This window comes from Lactuca virosa, chromosome 9, assembly GCF_052849685.1.
Source record: "Lactuca virosa cultivar CGN04683 chromosome 9, Lactuca_virosa_CGN04683_v6, whole genome shotgun sequence".
Lineage (NCBI taxonomy): Eukaryota > Viridiplantae > Streptophyta > Magnoliopsida > Asterales > Asteraceae > Lactuca > Lactuca virosa.
In genome coordinates, this window is record NC_136434.1 from 42,291,284 (window position 1) to 42,306,649 (window position 15,366).

Sequence of the window (15,366 nt, forward strand, 5' to 3'; positions counted from 1 at the left end):
AGAAGTTGAACTTGATCAAACATTAGCCCATAGTGGATAATATGCATGGTTGTGTGATGAAATTGGAAAGCACAGAGACTATCTATAAATCTATAGGTAAAGAGGTATAAGCAAATGGCGGTGATCATGCAAAAAGGAGAACAATCATAGGATGTAAAGTTGATAAGCGCCTATTCAGGTTTTAAGAATGTGTTCGTCTCACATACATTACCATAAATGTGTCACATTGCTGATTTAAGTCCATGACATAAAAGACTAACATTTGTTATTCTGTTCTATAAAAAGGTGTTTTTAATATGTTGGTAAATTTTGTATATCACTAAAGTCTCAATTTCAATAAAAATAACAATTGTTAATATAGATAATTAAAAAATCTACCACCACAAAAATATATAAACTTTGAGTTAGAAAATTATTTATGACACAAATGCAACCGAAAGAATTTAACAAGCTAAACTTGATTATTACACAAATCTGTTTTTCTTGAGTGTTACTACTCTGACTAAAAATTTACACACTGCAGTAGGAAATCAACCAACAAATTGCTGGAAAGCTTCAATTGCAAATCTTTTACCGTGTATATATATATATATATATATTATATATATATATATATATATATATATATATATATATATATATATATATATATATCTTTGGTGGTACTAGGGCCCCTCTTACAGCTGATATGCATGTGCCAACAACAAATCGCACCATTCAACGTCCAGGATCCTCTTCCATCTGCAAAACAGAAAAACAAGACCATTATTCACTTTGTTTAGTCTTGCCATTTAAAAAGTGTATTTATAGCATCAAACATCATATTTCCCATTTTTTCTTCAAATCATGGTCAGTAGTCTTTAGAGTTTAGATGCACGCCCTTTCCCACGAGGCAATTTCTTTGAACCCAAATCTTCAACATCCTTTAGTTCATAATAATGAGGTGCTATCTCCACAAGCCACTCGGGTTTTATCTCGCTGACCTGTCGTACGTACTCCTTAGTTGTCAGTACCAGTTCATGATATACCACCCACATTGGAAGCGCCTCACATAAACCAGAGCTTGGGTGGATATAAACAGTCTGCGGATGTTTAACACTTCTATAGCATCCATTCTTTTGCAACTTTGCTGAGTGTGGGAAGTATCCTGATGTTATGCACTTGTAAATTGCATCCAAGTCCCCTGAGTTTGACACCAATTCGATCTCAACCCTTTCCACAATCCCCTTCAGTTGATCTCTTATGTCACGTCCTCGTTTCATACTCCTCAACTGAATGTAGTTATCATAGCACCAGTGAGCAGAAAAGTTAGTTTCCTTCCACAAGTTATAAACATTAAGAAGTGCCACATGATCCCCAACATTACCTGTATGAAAATTCAAACGGGCATTATCAGCATGGACTTGTTTATTCTTTGGCCGATAAAACACTGAGTTTTCAATCGACAACATGGCAGCAATCGTAATTATCTCATCTGAACATTTGTATTTATCAGATGCCACAATCATCTTCGACATCATCGGGTCAAGTGGGAATTCCGCCATTTTCCTCCCAACTTTTGTCAACTCCCCATATTTATTAAGTGCACCCAACGCAAACAGCAGCTCCAAAGCTTTAAGCACCGCCTCAGATGGTGGTGGATCCATAAAATCAAAATTCAACAAATCATCGATTCCAAGACTTGTTAAGCTCAAAACAACATTTGCCAGATTTGTCCTTTGGATCTCGGGGACAGAATTGTTGTCCAATTCGTTATAGTAAGTGTAAGCCGTGTACAACCTGAAGCACTTCCCGGGACCCGTTCTACCCGATCGACCCGCCCGTTGATTTGCTGATGCTTTTGAAATTGGGATAATCTTTAACGATTCCATTCCGGTTCGCGGGTCGTAAAAATTCATTTTCACGAATCCCGGGTCGATAACGTATTTGATTCCATCGATTGTTAATGATGTTTCTGCAATGTTGGTGGCAAGAACCACTTTCCGTGCCCCTTGAGGAGTTGGTTCGAATACTTTTGCTTGAAGCTCGGTTGGGAGATTTGCATAAATCGGGCATATTACTAATTCAGATATTTTACTTCCTAAACCACGTGTTCTCTGTTTTAGGATCTCTTGGGCTGTTTCGATTTCCTCTTGACCCGTGAGAAAGACCAAAATGTCGCCATCTCCAGGGGGTTCATTGACATGGATTTGAAGAGCTGTGGCAATTGCTGCATCAAGGTAATCGGCCTCTGGTACTTTCGTGTAGTTAATCTCAACAGGAAATCGCCTTCCTGGAATTCTAAAAATTGGGGCACAATCAAAGTAGTCGCTGAACTTTTCTGCATCGAGAGTGGCACTTGAGATCAGCAACTTGATATCAGGGCGGAAGCGTGCGATCTGCTTAAGTAAACCAAACAAGAGATCCGTTGATAATGTTCTTTCATGAGCCTCATCCACCATCACCACACTGTAACTTTTAAGATCAGGTTCACCTAAAAATTCACGAAGCAACATTCCATCAGTCAAATATTTGATCACTGTTTTCTCACAAGTACAGTCTTCAAAGCGTATTGCATACCCAACCTCATGACCAAGTTTGACATTCATTTCTTGAGAAACTCTTGCAGCAACACTCATGGCAGCAACTCTTCTTGGCTGTGTGCATCCGATCATCCCATGTTTTGTGTATCCAGCCTCATGAAGATATTGTGGTATTTGAGTCGTCTTCCCTGAACCAGTTTCACCAACAATCATAAGAACCTGATGATCTTCAACAGCTTTTAGCAAAGACTCTCGATACGGATACACAGGTAAAGTTTTTCTGTCTGCAAGAAGCTTCTCGTGTGCTGATTTTGCTATGGATCTTTCATGTTCTTCCTCTTCCTCTTCATCAACATTTACACCACCCATGACTTGTTCCTGTATGAACTCAATCTGGTCCTCAAACACAAAGTTATAATCGTCAGATTGCTTTTTGTTTTTTGATCGAAATTTTAGCGTTGCTTTTTTAATCTGATGATCCTCCCATGCTTCTTGTTCGGCAAACAGATTCATCTTATCTCCATCTTTTGAATCTATGTATCGCTCCAAAGCTACAGCAAATCTTTTCTCTTGATTGACTCCGCCTTCTTCATCATATGCATCAGGCATATGATACTCATTGACATTATCATCCACTTGTGACCGCTTCTTGACTAGCCCATATACTTGTTTCTTGTATCTTAGCTCACGTTGTTTGGCTTCAGTTAGCTTGAAGCCCTCAAATAGATACTCTTCATCTTCTATATCATCTTTGATTTCCTCCATTTTCTTCTGCTCCCTTTTCTTGAGATACTCTTGCCTCGAAACTTTTCTTAAAGCTCGAATGTCATCATCTTTCAAGGCATTGGCTCTCCTTATTGCTTCTTTTTCATCCCTCTTAGACAACTTCTGTTCAGTCAGCTTTCTTATTCCTGATGCATCTTTTTCCCTTAAACGGCGCTCCAAATCTTCTCGTTCTGTTTGGTCACGCAATCTTTCTTCTTCAGATTCAGAATCATCTGATTTGTCATGAGAAGCTTTTTGTTTGACCCTTCTTTCTTGTTTCAAACTTCCAGAACCCTCATCATCATCATCATATGGGTTTTCGCTCCTCTTCCTAAATCTTTTCACATCTTTATCGACAACAGAAACAGAGCCACCATCTTTCCCATCATCGTCATCTGCCTCCAATAGCGTGCAAGTGATCCTCTGCTTCCTGGTTAGCATTGATGCAGCCTCTTCTTGTTGTCGATAAAGATTTGATCCAGAACTCTTATGTTCAACTTTCTGGAAAATTTCTTCAGCAAATGCACGTGTTTCGTTTGAAGATGGCACACCCATATCTTTACGATCACTAAATATACCAGAAGATGATGAATCTTTATTAACTAAACTAATTAGGGAATAATATGGACTGAATCAGCGTGGGTTGTGAATATCCCAAAAGGGGGATCAGTCTTTTTAAACCCCAACTCAAGTTAAACGTATTGGACAAGTTCCGTGTTGAACAAGTAACTGGTCAAACAAAGCCACCAGATGTGTTTTTTCAGGCTTCTAAAACATGTTAAATTAGGGTTATTGGATTTGAAATTTCGGGTTGGTCGCTCGTAAAGGTAACTTGGTTTTCTGATTTTTCTTTAAATATATAAAAAATATAATATAGAGAAATTAAATTGTCTTCTATTCCTATAAATGTTCGTATTTATTAAAATTACAACACTTGTTATCATTCAACCATCCTATAAATATTCATATCCATTAAAACCACTACACTTGTTATGGGTATTGATAGATATGCAACATATGTAGTTCCCATTAGTGTTTTCTTCGGTAGCCTTCGTTCAAATGCTGAAAGCATTAAATATGCAAAACCATCATCCATATCTTTTATTAATTTTATTTATATAATAATATAATGAGTGAATGTTTTTGGAATGGATACATACAATGCCAATAACACACTTATCATGGTAGTTCTAAATGGAACCGACAAACTTAGGTGAGATGTGTTATTGAGCATGTCGTTGTTCATGTTTCCCTTTTTTGCCATGTAGTTTTGCTTTCTTGTTTGTGCCATGGTATTTGTTGGAGAAGATTAACATGGAAGTTTCACAAATTCAATTCAATTTCTGCATTATCTTCTCAAATTCTATTTGTGCTTTAGCATTAAACCTTTCAATTTTCTTAGTAATTGAAAGAACATAATAACAACATTGGTAATGACGATAATACAAGGAGTAGAAGTAGATGAAGAGGCACTTCTAATGGCATCTTCAAGGCTTTCTTATATTGCATGTTCACAACTTAATAGCCGATATGCATGATCATGATGATGTCATTTGTGATCAAAGTACCTTGCTATATCGAGCCATTATGGAATACAAGATCATCGAATCTGGATCATAAGCACTTCTCTTATCTTCTTGTGTTGATCGACATTGATATGTTATTATTGTTTTTGGTGCCCGTCCATTCATGCATTCTAACCATGACTTGGATAACCATACATATGTTTCTGTATCCTCTCGTGAAAGCAAACCATATCCAAATAAGATAGTTTGTCCATGGTGATTTACTCCAACAAAAGGTGCAAACGAAATATTATATTTGTTTGTCAAATATGTGTCATAACATCTACCAAAGGGCTTGTGGCCCAACGGTATTAGGTGTGGCGGAAAGGTGCCCCTCCCCCAAAGGTTGAGGGTTCAAGTCTCGTTGTGGACAAATGAGTAGATTTAGGGGTATGATTAATGGGTGTGTGTGCGCTAGCCGTTCCAAAAAAAAAGCATCTTCGAATGACTTGTAAACTACGTTAGACCTTGCATCTGCTCAAAATACATTTTACATACGACTTTCATCATCCATGTCAATCACGTAGAAAAAAATTTGAACTCCTTTTTTGCATATGGAGAAAATAATTACGAAGTGCCTTAGCATCCCCAAGCCCGAAACTTAGTTGTCTTACTTTTGCGATGTAAGATCTATAATTTGTCTTGCCAAACAAAAAATTGCCATACCTTTCCACTTCAACAACTAATGAATGAAAAATTTTGTTTAATGAAATTCCAACATAATCATTCAATTCAAGTCTTCTCTTAGCATATGAATCCATTTTCTTATGTGATCGTTGGAAACAAGTTTTTTTTAGGACTTAAAGCATGGTTATTGTCACACCCCAAAACTGGAACGACGGAAACGTTCGGGGGTGGAGGACGTCATGTTCAGTATCACAACAATGCAAAGTAGTAAACAAGCAACAACATCATCCATTGCATTAATAATATAATTTCATACAAGTATGTTCTGTCAAGTTGTATAGACACCAAAAATATACATCAAAATAAAAGATGAGTCTTGAACGAGCTCCATCTTCTCAAAACCTGGCACCGGTACCTGTCTACTGGTGACCTGAGAATACAAGTTATTTTGAAAGCGTAGATCAGCTTTAAAGCTGGTGAGATCATAAGTATATTAATGTCTGTGTTTGTATGAAAGTGTTTGTAAGTCTGTAATTGTACAAGTTTGTAAAAGTTTGTAATTGTTTGAACTCTCCTAGAAAACCCTATGTTTCCTACTAAAAGTAGCCTTCTACCAAGGCATCTAGTATCTGTGTGTGTGTCTCTTGTAAGAGTGTGTATTTTCCCAAATCCTACTATCATTAACCAAAAATATAGTTTTTACATTATTGTTTATTGTGTGAAGATCACAAAGTAAATGTAATGGGAAAATGAAATAGTACTGTAGTGTTGTATTAAGTAACTACTGCTGTACTAACTACCTTAAACCAATTGTTATTTAAAGTACCATGTGATCGGCCTGTATCCTGCTACCGACTCTATAGAAAAACGACGATGTAAGACGTCGTAAGAAATGACGTTTGGCACCCGTAGACTTGCAAGTCCCACTGTAGCGAGCATCAAGGTGTAGGATAGTCAATCCAGTATAGATCTATACACAAACTCATACGCTCCCCACTTAAGGAGATTCTGGATACAAAACGGTTATGACAGGTAGTGCCATGCCCCGTTACGTGGCTCACATAAATGTAATAATGTTCTAGTATATGTATGTGCTAGCTGTATTGTGTGTTCTCTCCCTGTCTAGCATGTATTGTTTGTTTCTCATCATAGTATTCTATTGTTTGTTTCTCATCATAGTATCTATTGTTTGTTTCTCATCATAGTATCTATTGTTTGTTTGTTATTGACTCATGTATGAACTGACTCATTGTATGTTTCCCTGTTCTAGTAATAGTATTAGTATCTCCCTAAACTATACCTATTATAGTTTACTAGCAATGTTGTTTGAATGTATGAACATGTTTGTGTACCTTTGCTACCCAAATGTATTGAACTGAATGAGGTAACCTTTTATATCTATACACATATACATGATATATAACTAGGATTCAAACGACCTTCGGACAAATAACCTGAATACCCTAAGTCCACAACCAAACAAGGAACAGGAAGTAAGGTGAACTATCAGTCATAAGTCCTTTCAATCCTACTTATATAACTATATCTACATAGATACACAGAATATAAGTTAAAAGAGTTTAATAAAAGTATTTGATATGAAAAAGAGTTTATAAAACAGTTTGAAGTAAAACAGTTTGGTAACACAGTTTGAAAGTAAGAAATCCACTTGTTTGGTAGTTATTAATCACATGTGATTGATATAATAACTATAATTGTTCAACTTGTATCCCCCTCCCCCCCATAAAAGCATTTAAAAACATTTAAAAGGTTAATTAAGGGGTATGAACTCACCTGTAGTGAGTGGTTTGGATGAACGGAATGTATAGGATGCTAAGTGTCAAGTGAAGACTTGAACACACACAAGGATCCTAGTTAACATATAATAACACATATATGTATCCAATTAGTCTTTAAACAACTAATTAACAAAGTTAAGACATCCTAGGACATGCAAAACACCTTATTTAAGTGTTATAAGTACTAAGGATTGCATCTAATGGTGGTAGGACCTTGCATTTGAGTCTAGGGTTCAAGGGTGAACTCCCTTGGAATTTACGGTTTTGTGACCATAACCCCTTGAGTTTACGGTCGTAAACCCATGAGTTTACGGCCGTAAACTCATGGTACTTTGACCATTTTGTGTTTTGAAGCCTTAAAGGTCATAAAAGGCATTCCTACTTCATGTTTAAGCCTTAGGAAGTGATTAGGGCACCATTTCACTCCTTTATGGAGTTTACGGTCCTTGGACCACTTATCTTTGGGTTTACGGCCGTAAACCCAAATGATTTATGGTCTTTTTGTTGTTTTGAGTTCCTAGCACATCAAGGAAGGGGTCTAGACTAGTTTCCAAGGCTTGGTAAGGGACTAGGGCCACTTTGGCCCCTTTGTTAGGGTTTACGGTCCAAGGTGTTCTTGGACCGTAAACACCTTTGATCCTTTGATTCTTGGGTGTTTTCTTGATGATTAGAAGTGTAACAAGTCTTATAATACACTAGGATAGAAGTACTTACTAGGTAGAAGCTTGAAAAGGTGCTAAGAGTCCAAGAACACTAGTGTGTGTTCTTGGTGTTCTTGGTGAAACTTGAAGATCTACACTTTTGGAATGATTTCACGGATGGAATCATGTAAGATCACTAGATTAAGTAAGATATCAACTTTTTAGGGATATAAACACTTACAAAGTTGAAGATCTTGAAGAAAAGTCGGATGATACTTGAGAGAGAAATGGGTTTTGGATCTTGAAAATGTGAAAAGTGGTAAATAATGACTAAGTGTCATATTTATACCCCCTTTTAGGGTTTACGGCCGTAAACACCTTTGTTTAGGCCGTAAACTCCAAACTCTTGGAGTTTTGGGACTTTATTGTTGCACAATAAACCCTAGGGCATCCTCTCTCCTGTTATCTCCTGAAGTACTAACTTTAAAACACTCAAACTTATTCCAAAAAGCTTGAAAGTTAGCAGAAACTGATCTGACTTCTATTGAATTGAATGGTTGTACAGAATAGAAATTTCGGGTTGTCACAGTTATGTTCAAGAAAAACTCGAGAGATGGTGCATCTTCCATCACCATATGCAATTACGCATATTTTTGCTTTACAATTTGTTTTATAAGACTTTTGATATGTTTTTTTGTCTTAGGTACATATACACCTCCTCTAGCACATCCAAGTAAGTAGTATGTTGTAGCAATACAATATTTTGTTCTTGTACTAGTTTTTCGTACACCAAATCCAATCTGGTATGCATATGTTTTAAAGTAATTGCAAAGTTCATTTTCTGTGTAACGTCCCGATTTTTCAGAATAAAATTTTCATTCTACAATATAGATCCATATGAGTGATTACAGTTCATTAAGAACTTGTTAGTTAGTCGGAGTAATTATGAATAATGTTAGAAGCTATTGAGAGGTTATGGAGCAGTGTTGATACCTTAAGGTCTATATGAGCTTCCTTGTAGTTATTGTGACTTAAAAAGGTCATAATCATTAAATGAATAAGATGTATATAAGTTCAAAACAAATTGCTTACACTTATTACACCCATTTGGGTCATTTGGGAAACCTGTAGGACAATTAGTTGCATTTGGGTCAAATTATGATGTCTAAGAATGGAAAATTAGTTGTTTTTGGCTTACCGGGCATGACACGGTCCGTGACGTGCTCTGAGAGTCTTAAGTTAACCAAACTTTTTTTGCTCATAATTTTTTTATATAGACTCGAAATCATGCACTGTTTTCATCTACATTCATTGATGTTGCCATAATTAGTTATACATTTTTGGCAATTATCTTAATAAATTAATCTTAAATGTTATTAAAGATCAATGATACTTAATATGCTTTGAATTGGATGAAGAAACACTTTGGAGCGAAGATTTGAAGAATCGAAGCTGGGAGCATTAGGACTACAAATCAGTTTGCTTTATGATCATATTTAACAATTCCTTTTTGATGTTTTGATATTTTTATTTACTGATTATGGGGTAAAACCCTTTTGCTTTCAATAGAGTAGATGAAACCTTAAAGATTTGTTGTGATTCCTTTAATCAAATTATTGTAAGGAAATTTAGGGTTTGTAGTGGAGATCTGGATATCAACTTGGATCATGATATCACTTTCCGAACTGATATTTCTACCCTATGCCTGGGTTACAAGAAATTCAGCCTAAGATAATCCAAGTGGACACTTACGATTCTAGGCACAGAAATCGTAAGCCAATATGCTAGAGGATTCTGTGAAAGTATGATGAAAAATGAGAGCTTAAGATCGTAACCATCTTCTGAAGAGGAAGAACTGTTTATATATTAAACGAGATTAGGGTTTCATTAGGGTTGAGCCGTCATTAGTTGCTTTGGAAGCAAGTCAAGATAATCCGGATTTAATGAGGATTTAGGGTTACCAACCATAATCACCCTCAAGAAATTTAATTTTCCAATATGTTCCCATATTAAACGAGCGGGACCCCAGCCAGGGGCTCTGCCCCTTGGACCCCACTAGGGGCGCTGCCCCTTTGGAAACCCCGGACTCGGGGGCGCTGCCCCTGGACCCTCGACTAATCGTCGAACCGGCTTCTAGTTCGATCTTATACATGCGTGCACTCCGTACAACCCCGTACATATATTAGAGTACAAACTATGAAAGCCCCTTAGTTACTTAAAATGACATGGTGACACTAAAATCACTAATAATTATTAGTTTTATTTAGCTTATTATGTTTGTTTGGTTAAATTTTGTATATGTTTTAGTTGATATCTTTGTTGCTTATAGCTGAGTTAATAGAGTCTAGAGGACGGATCTGACATTGTTGGCTTGAATCATAATTGTTAATACCCAATGATAATTATGACCACTGATGACCCCAATCCTAGGGTTAGGTTAATAAAGTTGTTAAATTTAAAATTTATGAGTGCAGATAACCAATCATGTACATATAATTGATTACCATGCCCATTGCAATTAATTCACCAATTGAATATCTATTAATACAAACTTAATAATAATTGTTTAGATAGTTAATTGCATAATCATTATGTTGATTGTCTTAATAATTATAATGTTAGTTAATCAAACAAAGATAACTGACTAGGATAGAAATCGGTGAATAATTACTAATATCCATTGCACTCTGTTGGAATCCACCATAACTAAAATGTGTAATTGAATCTATATGAAAGGATCATTATTTCTCTTGTCTCTAAATCTAATCTTTAGTATTGTCTTCGTTTAATTAGTTTTAGTTGAGTTTAAGTGAATTTAAACAAAACCTCCTTTTTTACTTTACTATTTATTGTTTAATTAATATTTGAATTATCCAATATAAATCATTCTCGTTCCCCTTATGCTTGACACCGTTTCTTACCTTAACAATACTGCTACACGATTATGTACAATGCTTAGTGTGTATATTAGTTTACTAGTGATAAATTATGATTTATAAAAATAAAACTAGTGCACATAAAAAAAACACATCATTCAAGGTTTTATGTAAGAAATATTGTGAGACCATAAAATTTCATATTTTCAATTAAAAGATTAATAGGGTTTTGCCATTTTTATTTATATTCATAGGTGACACTTGAATTTTCAACCTATTTGTGAAAAATAAAAGAAGTATTAAATATCTAGCTATGGACTAAGGTGAGTACATACCCAAAGTACATGTCCCTTTTACTTATTTGAGATGTTTTGAGTATGTTATAAACTATATATATACTTGATTGTATGTGGCCTTATGACATTTGTATGCATTGCACGAAGAAGGATTTTGAATATGTTTGAAATGAATTAAGTAAATTGGTTTTGAAATATTTTAAGCTTGGTTTGGAAAATGGTTTAAGAATTCTTAATGTGAATTAATTATAAGATGGAATTTGAGAGTGTCCCTGATAAAGAAGTGATGCCTTAGAGGAAAATTGAACAATAATCCTAGGTTAAACGACTCTGACTCCCTTGAGTTAGATGGAAGCAATTTCCTAATATCTTAAGCTATAAGCTAAGGGATGGAATTTGCAAGTCCATTCTAACAAGGTTATGGTAGTGGTCACATAACTCTAAAAGTTTACCTAAAGGAGCGATTCCTTTTTTCCATGATCTTTGTGGTCATAATTTGATTCATATGTTGAGTCAATTGCAATGGATTGTATTATTGTGAAGTGTCAATTCGAGTGGAGCCCTAGACCATTTATACCTTAGAAAGTTAGAGACTTATTTGAGAGTATCAAATTGGGATGGGTTAGTTACATATGCATTACATCTGTAATTATTAACATATCTACTCTTCAACTTATAATTGCCATTATGAAATGATTAGTGAAATGATGAATGGTTTAGTAAATGACTTATGATATAAGGACATGGTTATGAAAAGATTTAATATTTTGAAATAGTTTTTCATTTTTTTTTTGGATTCTAGACTTAGGAAGTGGGTTATTTCCATTACCCAATTCCATTCAACAGTCGGGTTTCGGTATTATTTAATAGGCTCCCCAAACCTAACATATTATTTTGACATGTACTCGCAGATGAAGTCGAAAAACTTGTTTAGAAATGTTGGACATTTATGAATCCATGATATGTATGGTTTATCTAAACTCTTGTGAAGATATTATGATTGAACTCTCTCGTACCTAAATTGAATTTAAAACTATATTTGACCAAATTCTGCAATGATGTTTTCAAGGAAGAAAATGTTTTTAAAAAGTTGACTAATTTTTTTCTAGCCCTTACGAGAGGTGTTACAAATAGTTGACCGATCACTTGTAAATTTACTCCTCGATTTATATATGATAATTAACAGATATTATCTAAGGTAAGCTATTTCAGTGACTATTAATAATATATGCAATAGAGTTTTTTTCGACAAGCTTCATAACTTGTACCTCTTAACTTTTCAAGAACTGATCAACATCCTTTACATAATAGTATAAATATAGATAAGCTATATTGATTTATAAGATATACAAACCATAAGGCCATACAATGTGGTACCCGCAAACGTGTTTTCAGTGATTAGCTCGATGCTAGGGGTGGTCCGGCTACACCATGTCGCGAGTAGCTTGGTCACCGAAATTAAAGAACAAGCTTCTCAACTCGAAGAACAAGCTTCTCATCTCAATTCAGTTTTATCACAATGTTTTTTCATTGAATATTTTTGTCATCTACCACAGTCTTGATAGAACCGGTTTATGTGGCTTTAATATTGCCGATACTAAACACATGGTCATGGGTCGATCAAATTCTTCCCATACTATACACATGGTCACGAGCCAATCAAAGTCAAACATTCAAACCCAACCATGTTACATGTACCATCACTTGTGATAATGAGCGTTAAGCGAACATATAATGTGGCATGTTTCTCTACTATCATGCAGTCATGAACCTTAAATGAGCAACTAAACATAAGGATATGTCAAGAACAATGGGTTGTTAATCGCAATAGCCCCCCTCATTATAAATCATCGATCTCTTTATCAAATTCTCTCACATGTTAAATTAGAATACCATAGATTCTAAGTATGCACGATTTTCCTTAAACTTAGGGTTGTGGTTGATATTGTTGGGAATGATTGGTCATAATATTATTTAATGTTAAACATGTAGGTTATCTAACTTGTTTCTTAATGGGAAATGATCTATATACAAAACTTTGTCATACACAACTATTTATATTTTATAAAATTGTACAATTTGTATACTACTTTCTAACATAAATTTGTTGTCTATGAAAAAAATTGTTGTGTACGAATGGAATACCATTTATTGTCCAACTAGGAGTCTTATATTTGCTAGACATGTAAGTTACTTGTCCCAATGAATTATGTCTTTATTTTGAATATGTTGTTAGTCCACTAATTAACTAAAACCTTGAGGCAACAAATTGAAGAATCCCTTTACCTATATGTCACGTTTGATAAAAAAGAGCAAACATACAAATCAGTTGGTCCTAACATGACGATGTTAACTTGATTTATAGGAAACTTGGTCAATGTTCACATCCCATGGTAGGAAGAAATAAGTTAATTCCATATATTCCATGTAAACTTTAGAATTATGGGAAAATGACACATATAGCCCACGAATTTTTTAGGGTTGACCATTTTAGTCACTTAAGTTTTTTCGTGGATTTATGAGGGAACCAAGTTGTGGGCAACCTGTCGTTTTAGTCCCCTTTACTTGTTTTAGCCAGTTTAGGGGACACATAGACAAAACTTGGGGCCCACCCATCTCTCTTTCTCTCTCTCTCTCTCTCTCTCTCTTAATTGAATAATTGTTACCCAGAAACCAATCACCATCCATATTTTCCTTTGTTCACCACCAACATCTTCTGCCAGCCATTATTACATTTTATTCAAGATCAGAAGAGGAGAATCACACCCAGATCTAGAACAAAATCAAGAAAAAAGAACAGGAACATAATACGTGTGAGGAACAGAGCATCGAAGGTGACTTCCATGGACAAAATAGCAGGCTTGCACCTACCACTATCTTCTTCTCCAGATTGAAGCTAATCTTAGTCCTTCAATAACCAAAAGATTACAAGAGCATAAGAAGGACCCCAGTAGCCCCCTTCGAGATGCTAGGGTCTCCTGACTAATATTCCAAATGAAAAACGATGATAAAAACTAACCTCCTCCAGCCGACTATAAGAGAACTTCTAACAAACTTAAATAACCAAATTACCAAAATTGCCCTTGAACAAGTTACAAATGGATTCTCTTGGGACGAATTCTCTATTCTACCCATCCTCTCGTAAGTATACTTCATTTGTGGCTTAGCAGATTGATGGACCTCTCTACAAGTAGAAACTTCAACCAAAACTTTACATAGCAGGGTAACCAGGATTCAGTTGTATCATTATAAACAAAAATGAAATCGATTCAAAGTATAAGGATGGGGTTGGGTTGAATTCACAGAGCTTACCAAGAGCTGGAGTACGATGGCTCTGGCAGAGGAGGAGGGCTGAAGGAAAGCGACATTGGCAGAAGGCTTTTATCGAGGTAGTGTCCCCGAAGGAGGATCAGGGCTAGGCTTCACGAGAGGAATGTCATACTGATTTCAATATAAAACAAGCGAAGGACCGTGGCTTCGCGTTTGACTGAACTTATGGATCGTCAGAGGTGGTGATGGCAGATAGATCCTTGTGTTTATGTAGAAAGAACAGCCGATTGAAAGGGAAGAATGTTGAGGAATCGTGAATCGGAGGTGCGAATACAAAGGAGGCGGGAGTAAGTGGGAAAAACTTAAACCTATAATTTTTTTGGGGGGAAGCTGGAGCAAATCTGGGTTTGTTCATCTGGGACTAATTTACAGGAAGAAGAAGATGGGTAGAGAGAGAGAGAGAGTGAGAGAGAGCGAGAGAGAGATGTTGTGGGACCTTTTAATTTTTTTAATTAATTAAAATATAAAAATTAGTGAGTTGGCATAAGGGGTAACCGGGTTATCCCTTTGTTTTCTCAAAAAGGACATGTTGGACCATACAAAACCAAATTTGTTCCCTTAAAAAGCCACTTAAAAAGTTAAGTGACTAAAAGAGTAAACCCTAGAAACTTCATAGGGAGTATGTGTCATTTTCCCTAGAATTATTGACAAAAAAGTAAATATCTGTAAACTCCCATAAAAAAATTTAGTTTGAATTTGTTAGAAGAATTTTCTAGTAATAGTAATCTTGCTCCCCGACGATTCAGATTGTCCTAACCTGAGAGCAAGGTCTACTTCATGCCCCGGTGATATTGGATCTCTCATTACATTTTCTTGATGGTTATTTCTTGAATCATGCGAGCCATCCCCAAAAAATCGACGTGATTTGTTTTTTCCTTTAGCATAAATTGAAAAGGGATTGATTGCGGCGTTGGTCGCAACATGTTGAAATCAGACAAGATAAAT

At 35.6% G+C, this 15,366-nt stretch overlaps 1 protein-coding gene across 2 annotated transcripts; it reads right to left on the minus strand.

Moving 5' to 3' along the window:
• Positions 1-365: 365 nt before the first annotated feature.
• On the minus strand, positions 366-4,041 carry LOC145136755 (pre-mRNA-splicing factor ATP-dependent RNA helicase DEAH1-like). Of its 2 annotated transcripts, XM_079070869.1 has the most exons (2): positions 1,367-4,041; positions 1,139-1,271 (listed from the first exon to the last, which is right to left on the minus strand). In XM_079070869.1, the coding sequence occupies exons 1-2, from the start codon at positions 3,840-3,842 to the stop codon at positions 1,246-1,248; spliced, it is 2,502 nt and encodes an 833-aa protein (XP_078926995.1). In that variant the 5' UTR covers positions 3,843-4,041; the 3' UTR covers positions 1,139-1,245. The 2 variants fall into 2 exon arrangements, with proteins under 2 accessions (XP_078926994.1, XP_078926995.1); XM_079070868.1 differs by having other exon boundaries at positions 366-4,041.
• Positions 4,042-15,366: the final 11,325 nt, after the last annotated feature.